At 45.4% G+C, this 21857-nt stretch overlaps 1 protein-coding gene across 1 annotated transcript in view; it reads right to left on the bottom strand.

Moving 5' to 3' along the window:
• The window catches only part of ctnnd2a (catenin (cadherin-associated protein), delta 2a), a 439609-nt gene that overhangs the window by 156080 nt on the left and 261672 nt on the right, over window positions 1-21857 (bottom strand). Inside the window, exon 12 of the mRNA XM_046292625.1 lies at window positions 18364-18685. Coding sequence (XP_046148581.1) covers window positions 18364-18685 — 322 coding nt within the window. The remainder of the gene's footprint in view (window positions 1-18363; window positions 18686-21857) is intronic.

Genomic DNA, 21857 nt, shown 5'->3' with positions numbered 1-21857 from the left:
CCTGCCCTCCAGGACACCTACACCACCCGTTGTTACAGGAAGGCCATAAAGATCATCAAGGACATCAACCACCGAACCACTGCCTGTTCACCCCGCTATCATCCAGAAGGCGAGGTCAGTACAGGTGCATCAAAGCTGGGACCGAGAGACTGAAAAACAGCTTCTATCTCAAGGCCATCAGACTGTTAAATAGCCACCACTAACATTGAGTGGCTGCTGCCAACACACTGTCATTGACACTGACCCAACTCCAGCCATTTTAATAATGGGAATTGATGGAAATGATGTAAATATATCACTAGCCACTTTAAACAATGCTACCTTATATAATGTTACTTACCCTACATTATTCATCTCATATGCATATGTATATACTGTACTCTACAACATCGACTGCATCCTTATGTAACACATGTATCACTAGCCACTTTAACTATGCCACTTTGTTTACTTTGTCTACACACTCATCTCATATGTATATACTGTACTCGATACCATCTACTGTATGCTGCTCTGTACCATCACTCATTCATATATCCTTATGTACATGTTCCTTATCCCCTTACACTGTGTATAAGACAGTAGTTTTTTTTTTGGAATTGTTAGTTAGATTACTTGTTGGTTATCACTGCATTGTCGGAACTAGAAGCACAAGCATTTCGCTACACTCGCATTAACATCTGCTAACCATGTGTATGTGACAAATAAAATTTTATTTATTTGATTTGATTTATCTCTCCCCTCTCTCTCTCCTATATTCCTACCCTCTCTCTCTCCTCTATCTCTCCCCTCTCTCTCCTATATCCCTACCCTCTCTCTCTCCTATATCCCTACCCTCTCTCCTATATCCCTACCCTCTCTCTCCTATATCCCTACCCTCTCTCTCTCTCTCTCTCTCTCTCTCTCTCTCTCTCTCTCCTCTATCTCTCCCCTCTCTCTTCTATATCCCTACCCTCTCTCTCTCCTCTATCTCTCCTCTCTCTCTCCTATATCCCTACCCTCTCTCTCTCCTATATCCCTACCCTCTCTCTCTCCTATATCCCTACCCTCTCTCTCTCCTCTATCTCTCCCCTCTCTCTCCTATATCCCTACCCTCTCTCTCTCCTATATCCCTACCCTCTCTCTCTCCTATATCCCTACCCTCTCTCTCTCCTATATCCCTACCCTCTCTCTCTTCTATATCCCTACCCTCTCCCCCTTTTCCACTGATGATTACCAAAACAAAACACTTCACAGTGATCTTGCTGCAGTCAAGGGTTTCACTCATCACTTCTGTTCAGCTCCAGAATTTCACGCCTTGGTCATAGTGTTTTGGGTTTCGTTATATATTTGGTCAGGCCAGGGTGTGACATGGGTTTATATGTTGTGTTTCGTATTGGGGTTTTGTAGGCATTGGGATTGCGGCTGAGTAGGGGTGTAGCTTAGGTTGGCTGCCTGAGGCGGTTCTCAATCAGAGTCAGGTGATTCTCGTTGTCTCTGATTGGGAACCATATTTAGGTAGCCGGGGTTTCACTGTGTATTTCGTGGGTGTGTAACGGCGTTCGTCTGTTGAAGAAAGAGAGTCGGACCGAAATGCAGCGTGTAGGTTACTCATGACATTAATGAAATTAATCGCGGTACATGAAATAACTGAATACTAAATACAAAAACAACAGAACGGAACGTGAAACTTATTACAGCCTAACGTGAAACTTATTACAGCCTATCTGGTGAATACTACACAAAGACAGGAACAATCACCCACCAATTACAAAGCGAAACTAAGGCTGCCTAAATACGGTTCCCAATCCAAGACAACGAGAATCACCTGACTGATTAGGAATCGCCTCAGGCAGCCAAGCCTATACAACACCCCTAATCAGCCGCGATCCCAAATAATAATAATAATCCCCAATACGAATACAACATTTGAACCCATGTCACACCCTGGCCTACCCAAACATATAACAAAAACACAAAATATAATGACCAAGGCGTGACAGGGTGATTGTTCTTGTCTCTGTGTAGTGTTCACCAGATAGGCTGTAATTAGGTTTCACGTTCCGTTTGTTGTTTTTGTATTTATTAAGTTATTTCATGTATCGTCATTTGTTTCATTAAAGACATGAGTAACCACCACGCTGCATTTCGGTCCGACTCACTTTCGACGAACGAACGCCGTTACACAGAAAGCAACAATGGTGACAAAGTAATGTAATATTATTATTATTATTATTATTAATGTCAATCAAACTGCTCAACTAATCATCATCATCATCATCTTCAGCATCATCAACAAATTCACAACAATCACCACAAGTATCATTGTCATCACCCATCATCACTTCAAAAAGCCTATTTGCTATGACTACCATGAACTTTAATAGCCTGGGTGTTTATTAGCTTTAATCAATCAACACAACAGCCGCTTATTAGATACATGCTTCTATTTGAGCCAGGTGTCTATTTACTTAATGCACACAGATTTTACTCAATAAAATGTTGAGAAGACCGCCACACTGTGTACTGTGACCAGTATGACCAGTATAAATATTCTAATAACAAATCCATCGCAGATCAGACTAGGCTGCCCATCGTACACCCCCGATATTCGTGCTTCAGAGATGTGTCCACGGTAACCTCGTAAACAATTAATTTAGACCAGGCATTTATTTGAAACGGGCGTTTATTTGCTGAAATATGTGCCGATGTCCGGCTATTAAAAGGGACAAGAGGCTATTTAATGCTCTGCTTTTAATTGAAATTTTACGGTATGTGAATAACATGTGGCTAGCATGGCTCCCTCCTCCAGACTCTGTCCTCTCTCCAGGGATAGTCCAGACCTAGGCCACCTGGTAAACTATAGCATCATCATAACAGAGAAGATAACTAGTAGAATGGCTCCTTAACACCGAGGACACAGCAAATACACACAAAAATGTACAGACACATGCAGACACACCCATGCAAGGGCGCTCACACACACACACACACACACACACACACACACACACACACACACACACACACACACACACACACACACACACACACACACACACACACACACACACACACACACACACACACACACACACACACACACACACACACACACACACACACACAGAGCAACCACGCAGAAAAATGACCACAACGGGCTACTTACTTACAACAGTTAGGAAAGATGGCCAAGTCACAAACACAACACACACACACACTAAACACAACACAACACATACACTAAACACAACACACACACAAAACACAACACACAAGCACACAACACACACCCGCAAACACACACAAACACACACACACAGCTCCTCTGGGCCAGGGTTCTGGTGATGCATCATTACCCTCCCTCGGAGGTGATTCCATATCCCAGCATGCATTTCTCATGTGGAGAGGAAATTACCCCTGGGCCGTGCTGAGAGCCAAAAGAGTGTGTCCTCTCTCATCTTCTTCATTTCCTCCCCCTATCTCCTCTCCTTCATCTCCTACCCCTCTCTCCTCTCCTTCACTTCTTCCCTCTCTCTCCTCTCCTTCATCTCCTCCCCCTCTCCTTCACCTCCTCCCCCTCTCTCCTCTCCTTCATCTCCTCCCCCTCTCTTCTCTCCTTCACCTCCTCCCCCTCTCTTCTCTCCTTCACCTCCTCCCCCCCTCTCCTCTCCTTCATCTCCTCCCTCTCTCTCCTCTCCTTTATCTCATCGCCCTCTCTCCTCTCCTTCATCTCATGCCCCTCTCTCCTCTCCTTTATCTCCTGCCCCTCTATCCTCTCCATCTCCTCGCCCTCTCTCCTCTCCTTCATTTCCTCTCCCTCTCTCCTCTCCTTCATCTCCTCACCCTCTCTCCTCTCCTTCATCTCCTCCCCCTCTCCTCTCCTTCATCTCCTCCCCCTCTCTCTTCTCCTTCATCTCCTTCCCCTCATCTCCTCCCCCTCTCTCTTCTCCATCTCCTCCCCTCTCTCCTCTCCTTCATCTCCTCCCCCTCTCTCTTCTCCTTCATCTCCTCCCCCTCTCTTCTCTCCATCACCTCCCCCTCTCTCCGCTCCTTCATCTCCTGCCCCTCTATCCCCTACTTCATCTCCTCCCCCTCTCTCTTCTCCTTCATCTCCTCCCCCTCTATCCCCTACTTCATCTCCTCCCCCTCTCTCTTCTCCATCTCCTCCCCCTCTCTCCTCCGCTTCATCTCCCCCTTTCTCTTCTCCATCTCCTCCCCCTCTCTCCTCCGCTTCATCTCCCCCCTTTCTCTTCTCCTTCATCATCTCCCACTCTCTCTTCTTCATCTCCTTCCCCTCCTCCAGCTCTCTCCTCCATCTCACTCTTTTTATCCTCCTCTCCTTCTTCCTTCCTCTTCGCTTTGACCTCTATCTGCTCTCTCCTTTTCTTCTTCTTTCTCTCATGTCTCTCTACCTCCCTCTTTCTCCATTCTCTCTCACCATCTCTCTCTTCCCTTTATCTCCCTCTGGTCTCTCCCTTTCTCTGAGGGAAAACAACAGAATAATAACAGAGTCAAAAAGCATGGACGGGTTGTATAGTAGCACCAGTGTCTAACTATATGAACGAAGCTCCCTGTGTCCCTAGTTTCTGCCTTATAATAGCCTCGGGTTTATTTCATATCACACAACAGTCCTACTTCTCTCTCCACATCCATTCACCTCAACACCACAATACAATAACACATACAGTACAATAAAGAGCAGCTCTGAAGGAAGGGTCATCTTTATAGCTACAGTCCACACAAAAAAAACACATACGACACACCCTCAAACATCTGGACTGCAAAATATCAGTATGGTATGAGTGGCTGGATATTGTATCTCATATAGGATGTGAATGTACTCCATAGAAAACGGCACTTATCTCACACGTAGCTCAAAATTGGGCCTCAATTTTCATTTAAAGGACATCCTCTCACACAGTAATACATAAACCATATGACGCTGTACACGACACGCACACACGGACACACACACACACACAACCTCCTGTATAATGATGACAGCTCTCCCCCAGGTCTCAGTGTATCATGCGATGTACCATTCCCCAGAGAAATCACCTACTGGTTAGACACACACACACACAATAAGTCGCTGAATTGACTTATTCGAAAATGTCAGGCTCACGCTAGCCGATCAGAATGCAGCATCACAAGCATAACTACACACACACACACACACACACACACACACACACACACACACACACACACACACACACACACACACACACACACACACACACACACACACACACACACACACACACACACACACACACACACACACACACACACACACACCCCTCTGACCAATGTGAACCACACCTTATATAAATAGCATGCTCCCTTTTATTAGGCTGTCTCAGTGATGGGACCCATAGTGACAATAAACAGCCAAACAGTATGATACATCATATTAAATCATATCAGCTATGATGGTAGCTTACAACATATGATATGTCGTATCACATCATGTAACACGTACTACATATAGTACATGCATCTTTTCTTGCCACAAGTAGAATTTGTAGTACATAGACAAACCCTCACCCTCCCTCCTTCTCTCTCCTCCCTCCTCCTTTCACTCCATCCTCCGTTTCATCTTCAGGAACACCTCCTCCACCTCTCCACCTCTCCTCCAGCTCATAGACTGCTCCTCTCTTCCTCTGATGGCAGCTAACCTTGTTAGCACCTCCTAACAGCCGGGATGATGTTATTACAAATGTATCATGTCTGGTGTGATGTGGGTTGCAGGGTGGGTTTGGGTGTGTGTGCATATGCTATAGCAGAATGTATCATGTCTGGTGGGATGTGGGTTGCAGGGTGGGTTTGGGTGTGTGTGCATATGCTATAGCAGAATGTATCATGTCTGGTGTGATGTGGGTTGCAGGGTGGGTTTGGGTGTGTGTGCATATGCTATAGCAGAATGTATCATGTCTGGTGTGATGTGGGTTGCAGGGTGGGTTTGGGTGTGTGTGCATATGCTATAGCAGAATGTATCATGTCTGGTGTGATGTGGGTTGCAGGGTGGGTTTGGGTGTGTGTGCATATGCTATAGCAGAATGTATCATGTCTGGTGTGATGTGGGTTGCAGGGTGGGTTTGGGTGTGTGTGCATATGCTATAGCAGAATGTATCATGTCTGGTGTGATGTGGGTTGCAGGGTGGGTTTGGGTGTGTGTGCATATGCTATAGCAGAATGTATCATGTCTGGTGTGATGTGGGTTGCAGGGTGGGTTTGGGTGTGTGTGCATATGCTATAGCAGAATGTATCATGTCTGGTGTGATGTGGGTTGCAGGGTGGGTTTGGGTGTGTGTGCATATGCTATAGCAGAATGTATCATGTCTGGTGTGATGTGGGTTGCAGGGTGGGTTTGGGTGTGTGTGCATATGCTATAGCAGAATGTATCATGTCTGGTGTGATGTGGGTTGCAGGGTGGGTTTGGGTGTGTGTGCATATGCTATAGCAGAATGTATCATGTCTGGTGTGATGTGGGTTGCAGGGTGGGTTTGGGTGTGTGTGCATATGCTATAGCAGAATATATCATGTCTGGTGTGATGTGGGTTGCAGGGTGAGTTTGGGTGTGTGTGCATATGCTTTAGCAGAATATATCATGTCTGGTGTGATGTGGGTTGCAGGGTGGGTTTGGGTGTGTGTGCATATGCTATAGCAGAATATATAATGTCTGGTGTGATGTGGGTTTGGGTGTGTGTGCATATGCTCTAGCAGAATGTGCGGCTGTGTGGCTGCGTATTAAAATATGTGTTTTACAGCTCAAGTTGAAAGATAAAGAATATTTTAGACTTCCCGTAATGTGTGTGTGTGTGTACGTACGTGCGTGCGTTCCTTTGTGTGTGTGTAGCCCTCTAGGTGAAGTGTTTAGTAATGTGGGACGACACGGTGGCATCTGACCTTTTAACTAGGACGCTAACAGGCCTATGGGAACACTCACACACTACATCGCTAAGCGCTTCAGCCCCAGAGGGCTGCCTTAGCATACGTGTTACAAAGCCAACCACTTTCACACACTGTCTGGGGTTTAACACAAGCTGCTGGCTAAGATATACACTGCTTGGCCAAAAGTATGTGGACACCCCTTCAAATGAGTAGATTCGTCTATTTCAGCCACACCCGTTGCTGACAGGTGTATAAAATTGAGCACACAGCCATGCAATGTCTGTATACAAACATGACCAGTCGAATGGTCACCGTACTGAAGAGCTCAAGGACTTTTAACGTGGCACCATCATAGGATTCCACCTACCAACAAGACAGTTCATGACATTTCTGCCCTTCTAGAGCTTCCCGGATCAACTGGAAGTGCTGTTTTTGTGAAGTGGAAACTTCTAGGAGCAACAACGGCTCAGACGTGAAGTGGTAGGCCACTCAAGCTCACAGAATGGGTTGGCCGAGTGCTGAAGTGCATAAAAGTCACTTGTCCTCAGTTGCACCACTCACAACCAAGTTCCTTACTGCCTCTGGAAGCAACGTTAGCACAAGAACTGTTTGTCGGAAGCTTCATGAAATGGGTTTCCATGGCCGAGCAGCTGCACTCAAGCCTAAGATCACCATGAGCAATTTCAAGCGTTGGCTGTAGTGGTGTAAAAGGCACCGCCATTGGACTCTTGAGCAGTGGAAACACATGCTCTCATTCACAAAGCGAGGTCCATACAGAATTGTTTTGTCGAGATCGGTGTGGAAGAACTTGACTGGCCTACACAGAAACCTGACCTCAACGCTATTAAACACTTTTGGGATGAATTGGAACGTTGACTGCGAGCCAGGCCTAATAGCCCAACATCAGTGCCCAACCTCACTAATGTTATTGTGGCTGAATGGAAGCAAGTCCCCACAGCAATGTTCCAACATCTCGTGGAAAGCCTTCCCAAAAGAGTGGAGGCTGTTATAGCAGCAAAGGGGGATCAACTCCATATTAATGACCATGATTTTGGAATGAGATGTTCGACGAGCAGGTGTCCACATACTTTGGGCCATGTAGTGCACATGCGCACATCACATCAATTCGATTATATTAATAAAACATTCATTATATAAGATTATATGCATCGCCATGCATATTTACCCTGGATGGATACAGTGTTAAATTGGAAATGGTCCTGAGTCTCACCTACAGTTGAAGTCGGAAGTTTACATACACCTTAGACAAATACATTTAAACTCAGTTTTTCACAATTCTTGATATTTAATCCTAGTAAAACATCCCTGTGTTAGGCCAGTTAGGATCACCACTTTATTTTAAGAATGTGAAATGTCAGAATAATAGCAAAGAGAATGACTTATTTCAGCTTTTATTTCTTTCATCACATTCTCAGTCGGTCAGAAGTTTATATGCACTCAATTAGTATTTGGCAGCATTGCCTTTAAATTGTTTAACTTGAGTCAAACATTTCAGGTAGCCTTCCACAAGCTTCCCACAATAAGGTGGGTGAATTCTGGCCCATTCCTCATGACAGAGCTGGTGTAACTGAGTCAGGTTTGTTGGTCTCCTTGCTCGCACATGCTTTTTCAGTTCTGCTCACAAATTTTCTATAGGATTGAGGTCAGGGCTTTGTGATGGCCCCTCCAATAACTTTACTTTGTTGTCCTTAAGCCATTTTCCACAACATTGGAAGTATGCTTGGGGTCATTGTCCATTTAGAAGACACATTTGCGACCAAGCTTGAACTTCCTGACTGATGTCTTGAGATGTTGCTTCAATATATCCACATAATTTTCCTACCTCATGATGCCATCTATTTTGTGAAGTACACTAGTCCCTATTGCAGCAAAGCACCCCCACAACATAATGCTGCCACCCCCTGTGCTTGACGGTTGGCATGGTGTTCTTCGACTTGCAAGCATCCCCCTTTTTCCTCCAAACATAACGATGGTCATTATGGCCAAACAGTTCTATTCTTGTTTCATCAGACCAGAGGACATTTCTCCAAAAGTACGGTCCTTGTCCACATGTGCAGTTGCAAACCATAGACTGGCTTATTTATGGCAGTTTTGGATCAGTGGAACATTCACAAGGTCCTTTGCTGTTGTTCTGGGATTGATTTGCACTTTTTGCACCAAAGTGCGTTCATCTCTAGGAGACAGAACGCGTCTCCTTCCTGAGCGGTATGACGGCTGCATGGTCCCAGGGTGTTTATACTTGCGTGCTATTGTTTGTACAGATGAACGTGGTAACCTCAGGCATTTGGAAATTGCTCCCAAGGATGAACCAGACTTGTGGAGGTCTTGGCTGATTTATTTTGGTTTTCCCATGATGTCAAGCAAAGAGGCACTGAGTTTGAAGCTAGGCCTTGAAATACATCCACAGGTATACCTCCAATTGACTCAAATGATGTCAATTAGCCTATCAGAAGCTTCTAAAGCCATGACATCATTTTCTGGAATTTTCCAAGCTGTTTAAAGGCAGTCAACTTAGTGTATGTAAACTTCTGACCGGATGTTGAGCGTTTGTAAATTTGTCAGTTATTCTGCGCTCTGGCACACTCAGATGAGACTGCTCTGAAATCGGAGTAGATAGACAGAGCGAATTTACTGTCTATCTACAGTTGTCGCAGTGACATTATCATGAACATTCTATTGAAATGGTTTCTGTCAAGGATGCCATGGTTGCCCTTAGTTTGAAGATGTAATCCGGAGACAGGTGTTTTCTCCATCTCCTTAGCTATCATACTCTAATTCCACTGATTTCAAAACTCTGTCCTCCATTAAGTGGAGAGCAACACTTATGCAGTTTTACTACGGGACAGCATAATGGCACTCCTGTGAAGTAGTGACGCATGTCATACGCCTAGTTTCCTCAAACTAATCATATATGTTACTAATTTTCAAACGTATGATATGTTACGAATTCTAGGTAGGTGGCTAGGTGGCTAAAGTTAGTGTTAGTTAGTGTTCACTAATGTTAGCTGGGCTAGGGGTTAGGGTTAAGTTTAGGAGTTAGGTTAAGGGATTAAGGTTTGGGTTAAGTTTAGGAGTTCTGTTAAAGCAGGGGTGTCAAAGTCAAATGGACGGAGGGCCAAATAAAAAATTTAGCTACAAGCCGAGGGCCGGACTGTTCGAATGTTCATTGAAAATGTTTTAAATGACGCATATAGTCTAGTGAACCTAATTGAACCTACTGAAAACCTAACAAATATATTCCAATATGATCAGATAAATAAAGCAATATTTTCTTATGGCTCTGTCAGTAATCTTTAATTTTCAACAGACACAAAAGACAAATTTCCTTTATATAAAAATCCCCATAACATGAACATTAAATGAAAGAAACCGGTATTCAAGGCACCATCAGTAGCCTATATTTTCTATTTTAGCAAAAGTGGGCTAAATTTACTTCAAAGAAAAAAACAATAATAGCAATTTTCTATCATCCACTCAACTGAAATATTTTTAAAATATAATTGGATTGAAATACAATAAAATAAAGTGCAAAAATCTATTAATCAAAAACAACACTTTGTTTAAGGAGAAGTAACATGCAGTGAAAACAAATATTAAACTTTAACTTTTAAACTTGAACTGAGTAAAAACTCTAAATATGTGATTGCACAGTAATGTTCACTTGTTTGAGGTTGAGGGTGATACTTGGTGGTGTCCCATCTTTTCCACAAGTTCATCAATGTTCGGGGTAAGGCTCTGAGCTGAGGAAATCCTCAGAATTGAGTGGAGGTGTTCAGCAGTAAGTCGACTTCTGTGTGATGTTTTGTTCAAGTTCATCAAAGAAAACAGTTGTTCACACAGGTATGTGCTGCCAAACATAGACAACGTTTGAGCAGCCTGGATGCGCAGCTGGGGCATTGTGTCGGGGAGGAAGCGGGCGAACTCCGCAGCACCCACTGCCGCATATTTTGCCCTCAGTGCATCATTGCATTGGAGGTCAATCAACTCCATTTGGAGGTTTGGTGGTGAGCTTTCCACGTCAACAGCAAATGGGTTACCGAGCAGTTCCAACCTGCTTTTTTGTGCTTCAAAGTCAGCAAATCGGCGTCGAAAGTCAGCGGCAAGCATACCTATTTTATCAGCCAACTGTGCGCTCGGGAACGCACTGGTAGAGAGCTTCTCTTTCATGGTCTGGCAGCTGGGAAAGTGGCTCAAATTTTCTTTCCGCATCTGCGTCTCCCACAGAGTCAGTTTGGTTTTAAATGCCTTCACTGTACTGTACATATCAGAGATGACACGATCCCGACCCTGCAGCTGCAAGTTCATTGCATTCAGATGACTCGTAATGTCACACAGAAAAGCCATTTCACACAGAAACATTTCGTCTCGGAGTTGTGTTGTGTCTTTCCCTTTGCTGTCCAAGAACAGACAAATCTCCTCACGAAGCTCGAAACATCTTTGAAGCACCTTTCCCTGGCTTAGCCATCGCACCTCTGTGTGATAAGGCAAATCACCATGCTCCGTTTCTAACTCCGTCAGAAATGCCTTGAACTGGCGGTGATTCAAACCTTTGGCTCTGATAAAGTTAACTGTGCGCGTGATGATGCTCATTACATGCTCCATTTTCAAGGCTTTACCGCACAACGCTTCCTGGTGTATGATACAATGATAAGCTGTCAGCTCACCTGTCGCGTTTTCCTCTTGCATCTTTTCCCGTATCTTCCCCACCAGTCCGCTCCTGTGTCCACACATCGCAGGTGCTCCGTCGGTTGTCAAACCCACGAGTTTTTCCCAAGGCAGCTCCATCTCATTTACACATCTTGACACCTCTTCATACAAATCATGCCCCGTAGTTGTGCCATGCATAGGACGTAAAGCCAAAAACTCCTCTGTCACGCTTAGGCTGGAGTCCACTCCGCGGATGAAAATTGACAACTGGGCAATGTCAGAAATGTCGGTGCTCTCATCCACAGCCAAGGAATATGCAATGAAATCTTTTCCCTTTTTCACAAGCTGCTCTTTTAGATTGATGGACAACTGGTCTACTCTCTCGGCAATGGTGTTTCTGCTCAGACTCACATTTAAAAAGAGTTGCCTTTTTCTGGGCAAACTTCGTCACAAACTTTAATCATGCAGTTTTTGATGAAATCCCCCTCCGTAAATGGCCGGGCTGATTTAGCGATCTCTTCTGCCAAAATAAAACTGGCCTTGACAGCAGCCTGGCCTTGTGATTTGGCTTTTTTGAACAGAGCCTGTCGAGATTTGAGGCCTCGTTTTAATTCCTCTGCCTTTTGTAGCCTTTGTTCCATGTCCATATTCTTGTTTTTGTCCGCGTGTTTCGTTTCATAATGTCGTCTCAGATTATACTCTTTCAGTACCGCCACACTTTCTCCACACAGAAGACACACAGGTTTTCCAGCTACCTCCGTGAACAAATACTCCGACTCCCACCTTGTTTGAAACCCCGGTTCTCAGTGTCCACCTTCCGTTTTGCCATTTTTGATGGGTATCTGAAAGTTAATTTTACTGTGATGCTGACAACTGCTGTGCCAATAAATATTGAAATGAAGCAGCCTACTGCTCGGTGCGTCACCGTTGCATTGTGGGAAATGTAGTATTGGTGCGTGTAAAAGATCTGCGGGCTGCCGGCTTGCTGCGGTCTGCGGGCCGGTTCTAATAACAAATCAAGATCATCCCAGGGGCCGTAAAAAACCTTCTCGCGGGCCGGATGTGGCCCGCGGGCCTTGACTCTGACATATGTGTGTTACAGGATTAAGGTTAGGGCTAGGCGAAGGCTTAGTTAAAAGGGTTAAGTGTAGGGTTAGGTTTAGCTAACATGCTAAGTGGTAAGTCTTTGAAAACTTGCTAATTAGCTAAAATGCTAAAGTTGTCCGTGATGAGACTTGAACTCGCAACCTTTGGGTTGCTATAAATCTGCAGTATACGCACACCCATCCCCACCAAGTTCCCTTCTTTAGTTTTTATGCAACCATACCAAATGTAACATTTCATCCTAAATGTCTTTCAGATTTACATACAGAATAATGCGACATGCCAGGTTGCACACATACACACACTATAGTAGCAAGCTGACAGGCAGGCTTCACTGAGGACAATGAATGTGAGTGGTGTGGAAGCAAAGAGCTATTCATATTCTATCATACTGTATTTCTGTGAATAGTGTTCTGTGAATAGCTCTGATCACCTTGGACATTAAAAGCTCTCCCTCTCGCTCTCATTTCTCTCTCTGAATGAAGTCATTCCCTCTCAAGGCTGACACTGAATGCCGCATATAAAGTCAGCTCTCTCTCTCTCATTTCTCTCTCTGAGTGAAGTCATTCCCTCTCAAGGCTGACTCTGAATGCCGCATATAAAGTCAGCTCTCTCTCTCTGTCTGTTATTCTGCTCTACCTCTCTCTATCTCCCCTCTAACTGCCAGCTTTAGGTGTGGCTTCCAGGCTTGAGAGGAACATAAGTTTGAAATGTTCGTTTTTTATTAGCTGTTTTCAGTCGCACTGCGTACTTTTCCTGCTTTTTTGACAGATTAAGCGTGACTCTGACAATGATGGATTGTACAAACGTTTTGTAATACTCATTGCATTATTTACGGACTTAAAAAACACATTCACCTCCACTGGCACTGCATATCTGAAACAAACTTCAGTGATTGGGGACAAGAAACCGGGCGAGAGGAAAAACAGGCGATAAGGGCAGACAGACGATCGATACTGACAATCGAAGGTCGCAGACCTGAAATACATCTGAAGCACAATCGTTCACGTGAATGCAGAGTTCGAGCTGAAATATGTGATTTCGCAAATACATCCAGAAATGCCTCAAAAACGTTGAATGTGCATGTTTGTAATTCAAGATCATTGACAAGCAACATGGATGAATTTGAACTGCTTCTTCAGCCAGTAAACGCAGAAATTGTATATCTCACCGAAAAATGGACCCAGGAATATATCCCAGATTAATTTATTTTCATATAAGACTATCAACTGTTAAGACTGTCCAGAGGGGGATGAGAGGAGGGGGCGTTGCTATGTATGTGAATTACATTACGCAGGCAAAGTGTGTGGCTTCAGCTCCGTCCTAAATCATTCCCCAGGTCAGTTTCAACTGGTAGTGGGAGGACTCTAACATCCACCATGGACACATGACAAAACACCTCAGCAGAACACTGTGGATTAATCTCATCAACACCGTCGATGTGATCAGGATGTGCTCTCCCCAAATGTGTCTCATCCTGTGTGAAGACTTGAATCACCTGCCCATCAAGATGCTGACAAACTCCCATCCAGACATGAAACAAGACTAAAGGGGAATTACCCTAGATCTGATCAATATCAATAAATCATTCAATTACTTCAACACTCCCAGTGTACTTGCTCCTCTCAGCTCTAGTGATCATAATGTCTGCTGTTCTCCCCAAACGCAACATCTGGGGGAAGAAGTGAGGTGCAGTGGCAGAAATGCCATCTGGTAACCCAGAACAGAAAGGAGGCTTTGCCTTGGTGGATGGACAGTACTGAATAGTCTGCCATATATAAGGTGGCGAGCATTGATGCAAAGGTGTAGCCATTCAACTCCTGCATTCAAACTACACTTGATGTATGCACGCCAATCAGAAATAAGAAAACAACAACTCAGGACAAGCCCTGGATGACTGAAAAAATAAAGGCTACCATCAGGAAAAGACGGAAAACTAAACAGATGGGGGGACGTACACAATGAAATAGAGACAATTCAGAAACACAGTGCAAATTCTTATCAAGAAAGTAAAGAAAAACTACTACAAAACTGAAATCCAGGACCTAAAGTAGAAAACCCCCAATTAATGGTGGGACTTCATTAACAAAGGACTGGGCCGAAAGAAAACACAAGGTTGAGAATACAGGTTGAAGGAGTTGAAGAAGATGATGTGGCTGATGTTTTAAATGTCTTATTTTCTGAGGCATTGACAAACACCACACCTCTTGTCACCTTACCCCTGCCCATGTCTACTAAGTAGGTTGAGCTGTGTGCAGCAATGGCCAAATAAAGCAAGCACTGACCAGACCCAGCCTATGGAAAATGTATGGGCCGGACGGCATTCCAGCCTGGCTACTAAAAGAGCAGAAGATCTAGCCCCTATCATCAAACACATAGTTAACACCTATTGGCAGGGGACTGTTCCTGATGCCTGGAAGACTGACAATGTGTGTCCCCATACCTAAAGAGTCAAACCCATGTACTACGAGTGACTGAAGGCCGATCTCTCTAACTCTCTAATCTCTCATGAAAAACAATTTGCAGTCCTATCTGAGTGCCCAAACCAGTACGCCTACCTCACAAAGTCAAGCACTACTACTGACTGACAGCTACAGACTCCAAAAAAAACTATTGTACCAAAGCCTTTGGTTGAGTAGACCACGCAACATCTGTCTGACATTGAACTGTGTCCAAGTTGAATTGCCTGGCTCCTCAGCTCCACCACTGAAAGAAGGCAGGGGTTGATGGTGAATGGCACATTCAGCCCTTGGTCAGAGGTGACCTCTGGTATGCCACAAGGTGGCGTTGTCTCACCATATCAGTTTCTACTTCACATGTCCACCCGAAACAATGTCTTCAGTGACACTTTGGACACTGGGTACGCTGATGATGTAGGACTGTCGTTGGCCATACCGCTACCAGCATCCAGGAGGACACTTCCATGGGATTGGAGGCAAAGCAGCTAGAAGTGTCCAACAACATGGTCCTGAATAGGAAAATGTCTGTGGAAATCCGGATTCGTTTTTCAAGAGACCCTCCACAACCTGCACCAATAATCCTCGGAGGACAGGGAGTACCAGTGGTATCAACGACCAACTATCTTGGTTTTCATCTAGATTCCAACCTCAGTGGTGACACACATGTGGAGCAGTCAGTGAGGAAGGCCTCAAAACGCCAGAACTGGCCTACCCACTGAAGATCTGGTCGCAGTATACACCCAACTGGACAGGTTGCAGAGGAGGGCCCTGAGGATCATCTCCAGAGGTGGAGCAGTCCAACCACAGTGCACCTGGTGAAGGACATGCACACTTTTGAACACTGCATGACCTGCTCCCTCCAAAAGAGGTGACTGCACCACCAGGCTCCTGAGAAACAGCCACCTGTATCACTACCCGAATGGGCCCCGAGAAATGCCACTCTACCCACTGCTGTCAGACTGTACAACAACTCTAGCTCTTAAATGTTTTTCCTAAAATGGTATTTTTCACAATCAAATTTTAACATTTCATTTTACATCATGAAAAAATGTCCTGTAAATTTTTGTCCTGTATTCTGTTACTGCCATGTATTATGTGTTGTGTATTTGATGTGGGTGCTTTGGCACTCAACTACTCTTCACCTTACCCCTTCTGACACCCAGGTGGTGACATGCATCTCTGCGTGCCTGGCAGACATATCGGCTTGGAACTCGGCCCACCACTTCAAGCTCAACCTCAACAAGACGGAGCTGCTCTTCCTCCCGGGAAAGGCCTGCCCACTCCAAGACCTCTCCATCATGGTTGATAACTCCACAGCGTCCCCCTCCCAGGGTGCAAAGAACCTTGACATGACCCTGGACAACAACAGCGTGTCGTTCTCTGCAAAGTCACTTTAACGATACCTACATGTACATACTACCTCAATAAGCCTGACTAACCGGTGTCTGTATGTAGCCTTGCTATTGTAATTTTCAAATGTCTTTTTACTGTTGTTTTATTTCTTTACTTATCTACACACACACATACTTTTCTTCACCCTATTGGTTAGATTCTGTAAGTAAGCATTTCACTGTAAGGTTGTACTGTTGTAAGTACCTGTTGTACTCGGCGTACGTGACAAATAAACTTTCATTTGATTTGAAACGTCAAAGCAGTGACTCGCTCCTGCAGGTTCATGCTCTCCAACATCGGTAGAGTACAACCTTTCCTCAGACAGAAAACCTCATCCAGGCACGTGTCATCGCCGGTCTAGACTACCGCAACTCTCTGTTGGCTGGGCTCCCCACTTGTGCCATCAAACTCCTGTAACTTATCCAGAATGCAGCAGCCCGCCTGGTGTTCAAACTTCCTAGGTTCCCCCATGTCACCCCGCTCCTCCGCACATGCAACTGGCTTCCAGTCGAAGCTTGCATCATCTTCAAGACTATGGTGCTTGCCTATAGAGCAGCAAGAGGAACTGCCCCTCCCAACCTTCAGGCTCAAACACTACATCCCAACCCGAGCACTCCGTTCCGCCACCTCTGGTCTGTAGGCCCTCCCACCCCTACGGGAGAGCAGCTCCCTTTCAGCCCAGTCAAAGCTCTTCTGTCCTGGCACCCCAATGGTAGAACCAGCTTCCCCCTAAAGTCAGGACAGCGGAGTCCCTGCCCATCTCTCGAAACGGTCTGAAACCCTACCTCTTTGAAGAGTATCTTAAATAACTCTCACGGCGTCCCCGACGCCCCTCTTTCATCACCGTCTTCTCTCCTTCCTTTTTCTCTATTCCTCCTTCCATTACTATCCCTCCTCTCTCTCCCTCTCTCTACAGATTGATGGATGCTGCTGAGAGCCCAGTCACAGGCTTATTCTCTCCGTAATGAAGGTATTTGAACATGAACACTGTCTGATATATATATATATACTGGGAGTGGAGCAGGTTAATTGAAAAGACAGCAGGTTAATTGAAAGACATGTGCAGGGCAATAATGAAACACACCAGGAAGGCTGGGCTACAACACAGCACAGTGGGGAGGAGAGGTGGAGAGACGAAGAAAAAAAAAAAGATATGTCTCTCTGCGGGTACAGTAATGTCTACTTCAGTCTCTCTCTGTCTTTTGTGTGTGTAAGCAGTTTATGTGCGTGTGTTTGTGTGTGTTTGTGTGTGCGTGTGTCAGTGGAGGCTGCTGAGGGGAGAACGGCTCGTAATAATGGCCGGAACGGAGCAAATGGAATGACATCAAACCATGTGTTGGATATATTTGATACCAATCCACCTATTCCGCTCCAGCCATTACCACGAGCACGTCCTCCCCAATTAAGGTGCCACCAACCTTCTGTGGTATAAAGTCTCCTGCTATGTTTTCAAATCAATACCCCCCAAGGAGAGGTCAAGTGTAAACACTAATACTGTCTGTCACACATGACTGTCAGTTCCCTCCAGAGTGAACCTCTGCTCTCCTACTCGTCTCTACAGCCCCACCACACAGCTCTGTATGTTGCTGATTGATTGACAGTGATCGATTGACAGTGATCGATTAACATGGGAAATAATATGTGTGGTAATACAGGCCAGTGACCGCCACAGGATAGACCTATGGGGATTTGCAGGTCAGACACTATGATTGAAATGGTGATTGATGTTGTGTGAAGGTGTGTGGGGGATGGTGTGGGAGTGTGTGTAGGAGTATGTGTGTGTGCGTGAATGTGTGTGTGTGCATGAGTATGTGTGCATATGTGTGTGTGTGTGCATGTGTGTGTGCATGCCTGATCCTACCTCGGGTCTTTCTGTATGGAGTCTATAGATGGTGATCTAGCCAGTGTGCCCTCAGGTGGCATGGCTGGTCCAGATTTGCTGTAAGGAGACTCTACAGATGGGCAGTACTGTAGTGTACGGTAGGGATCTGCAGTGTAGGGATCTGTAGCATAGGCCTCTGCTGTATAGCCTGGGCCCACTGTAGTGTAGTTATTGGCACCCCCACGACCATAACTTCCTCCGGCGCTGTGGCTGCTTCCTCCGGTGCTGTGGCTGCTTCCTCCGGCGCTGTGGCTGCCTGCTCGCTGTAAAGAGGCGGAGTCGACACCGGGGGAGGATGGGGCTACATGGGGGAAATAGGGATACAAGACATAGTTCATCACCTGGTCACTGACCAGCTGCATCTGGTCTATAGGGGGAGGAGAGGAGAGGAGAGAGGGGAGGTTTGGGGAGGACAGGAGAGAGGGGAGGAGAGGGGAGGAGAGGAGCGGAGGGGAGAATAGGAGAGGAGAGTAGGGAGGGGAGGTTAGGGGAGGAGAGGAGAGAGGGGAGGAGAGGGGAGGGAGGGAAGGAAAAGGGAGGAAAGGAGCGGACGGGAGAATAGGGAGGGAGGAGAGGAGAAGAGCAGAGAGATGAGAAGAGAGGAGAGGAGTGGAGGGGAGGTTAGGGGAGGAGAGAATCAGTGTGGAGATTAGGGGAGAAGAGGGGAGGGGAGGAGAGGAGCAGAGGTTAGGGGAGGAGCGGTGGGGAGGGGAGGAGCAGAGGTTAGGGGAGGAGCGGTGGGGAGGGGAGGAGCAGAGGTTAGGGGAGGAGCGGTGGGGAGGGGAGGAGCAGAGGTTAGGGGGGAGCGGTGGGGGGGAAGGAGCAGAGGTTAGGGGAGGAGCGGTGGGGAGGGGAAGGGAGGAGTGGAGCGGAGATTAGGGGAGGAGAGGAGGATCGGAGAGGAGAGGAGCAGAGGTTAGGGGAGGAGAGGAGAGGGGGAGGGGAGCAGAGGTTAAGGGAGGAGAGAAGACTGAAAGGTCGCTGGTCTGCATCCCCGAGCCGACTAAGTGAAAAATATGTCGATGTGCCCTTGAGCAAGGCACTTAACCCTAATCGCCCCTGTAAGTCGCTCTGGATAAGAACGTCTGCTAAACGACCAAAATGTAAATAACTTAGAAAACAAATCATTCTCATAAACTGAAGGTGAACATGTCTCATAGGATGTGTATTTATTTCTTCCACCAACTCTACTTCAGAGGACGGGCAGGTACACACCGTAGGCTATGTAATAAATCTGCCTCTGTAAGGATCGATAGGTAGCCATTTCATGACTGGAGCTTTACGCGAACCAGTGAGCAGATCACTAAAGAGGGAATTAGCCCCTAAAACAAGTTTAAAGGTGAAAAACAACAGACACACACACACACACACACACACACACACACACACACACACACACACACACACACACACACACACACACACACACACACACACACACACACACACACACACACACACACACACACACACACACACACTGTAAATCATACTGTAATTCACCCTAAAGAAACACACACGCAGTGTACCTCATCCTATAGACTGAAACACAGTGTATCTCACCATACAGACTGACACACAGTGTAACTCACCATACATACTGACACACAGTGTAACTCACCATACAGACTGACACACAGTGTAACTCACCATACAGACTGACACACAGTGTAACTCACCATACAGACTGACACACAATGTAACTTACCATACAGACTGAGACACAGTGTAACTCACCATACAGACTGACACACAGTGTAACTCACCATACAGACTGACACACAGTGTAACTCACCATACAGACTGACACACAGTGTAATTCACCATACAGACTGACACACAGTGTAACTCACCATACAGACTGACACACAATGTAACTCACCATACAGAATGACACACAATGTAACTCACCATACAGACTGACACACAGTGTAACTCACCATACAGACTGACACACAGTGTAACTCACCATACAGACTGACACACAGTGTAACTCACCATACAGACTGACACACAGTGTAACTCACCATACAGACTGACACACAATGTAACTCACCATACAGACTGACACACAGTGTAACTCACCATACAGACTGACACACAGTGTAACTCACCATACAGACTGACACACAGTGTAACTCACCATATAGACTGACACACAATGTAACTCACCATACAGACTGACACACAGTGTAACTCACCATACAGACTGACACACAGTGTAATTCACCCTATAGACTGACACACAATGTAACTCACCGTACAAACTGACACACAGTGTAACTCACCATACAGACTGACACACAATGTAACTCACCATACAGACTGACACACAGTGTAACTCACCATACAGACTGACACACAGTGTAACTCACCATACAGACTGACGCACAGTGTAACTGTTGGGGGAAATTATGGTTGAAATGACTAATTATGTATACATTCCAATCAGAACGGACTTGTCCAAATGCTATAATGTACTATACATATGAATTTTCACTCTTGCTCCCATTCCCAATTGTATATAATGTAGTCAGGAGTTTAGTAACAATGAAGGTCTGTTCCTTAGTTCATTCATTTGTACAATCTCCAGGTGGCAGGGACGGACTATCTCCAGACTGTCTAGAATGCTGATTTATACTGACTGACCATGACTTCAGGCGTGGAGCGAAGGCTCGAGAGCTAGAGGGCCTCTCTACTGGTGAAAAGAGATAGAACGTTTAGAAAACGCTGACGTCATTTTCAGTTTATAACCTGTGGAAATATGTGTATGTGGCAGTACTCTCTTGAAATAAACGCTGTTACCTGGCTTTTAAGACTGGTCTCGATCTACTTCATGCATAATTAATGAACTTACAACTCATTAATGAAATAGAAAGAGTGCGAATTTGGTTTTGGCTACAAAACATATAGGAATTTAGAATTCCACTAACAGTAACTCACCATACAGACTGACACACAGTGTAACTCACCCTATAGACTGACACACAGTGTAACTCACCATACAGACTGACACACAGTGTAACTCACCCTATAGACTGACACACAATGTAACTCACCATACAGACTGACACACAATGTAACTCACCATACAGGCACCATATACTCTAGGCAGGTATTCAACGAATCAGATATGAAGGAAAAACACACTGCTGGTTCACTTAGTATGTTTTTGTTCCTCTCTAAGAACAGGTGTGATATCACATCAATATCCTGCTACAATTCCCAGGAGAGGTAACAGCTTGTGGGGTGTGTCAGCTGTAACGTGGTTAACACATTATACAAAGGAAACATGCTGAACCTGCACTGTGTGTTTTCTCCATTTGTGATTGATTAAACTGAAGCATAAGATTCATTGTTGGACAAGAGAGGAGCATGTGTGTTTATTCACGTAATTACCAAGAAGTCTTAGATTAATGGAACTATACTCGAGACAGAGTTTGAGGTGGTGTGTGTGTGTGTGTCTGTGTCAG

The sequence above is a fragment of the Oncorhynchus gorbuscha genome, linkage group LG12 (genome assembly GCF_021184085.1).
Source record: "Oncorhynchus gorbuscha isolate QuinsamMale2020 ecotype Even-year linkage group LG12, OgorEven_v1.0, whole genome shotgun sequence".
Lineage (NCBI taxonomy): Eukaryota > Metazoa > Chordata > Actinopteri > Salmoniformes > Salmonidae > Oncorhynchus > Oncorhynchus gorbuscha.
Note: the sequence above shows the minus strand (reverse complement) of the source record. Positions and strands in the feature narration are given on the sequence as shown.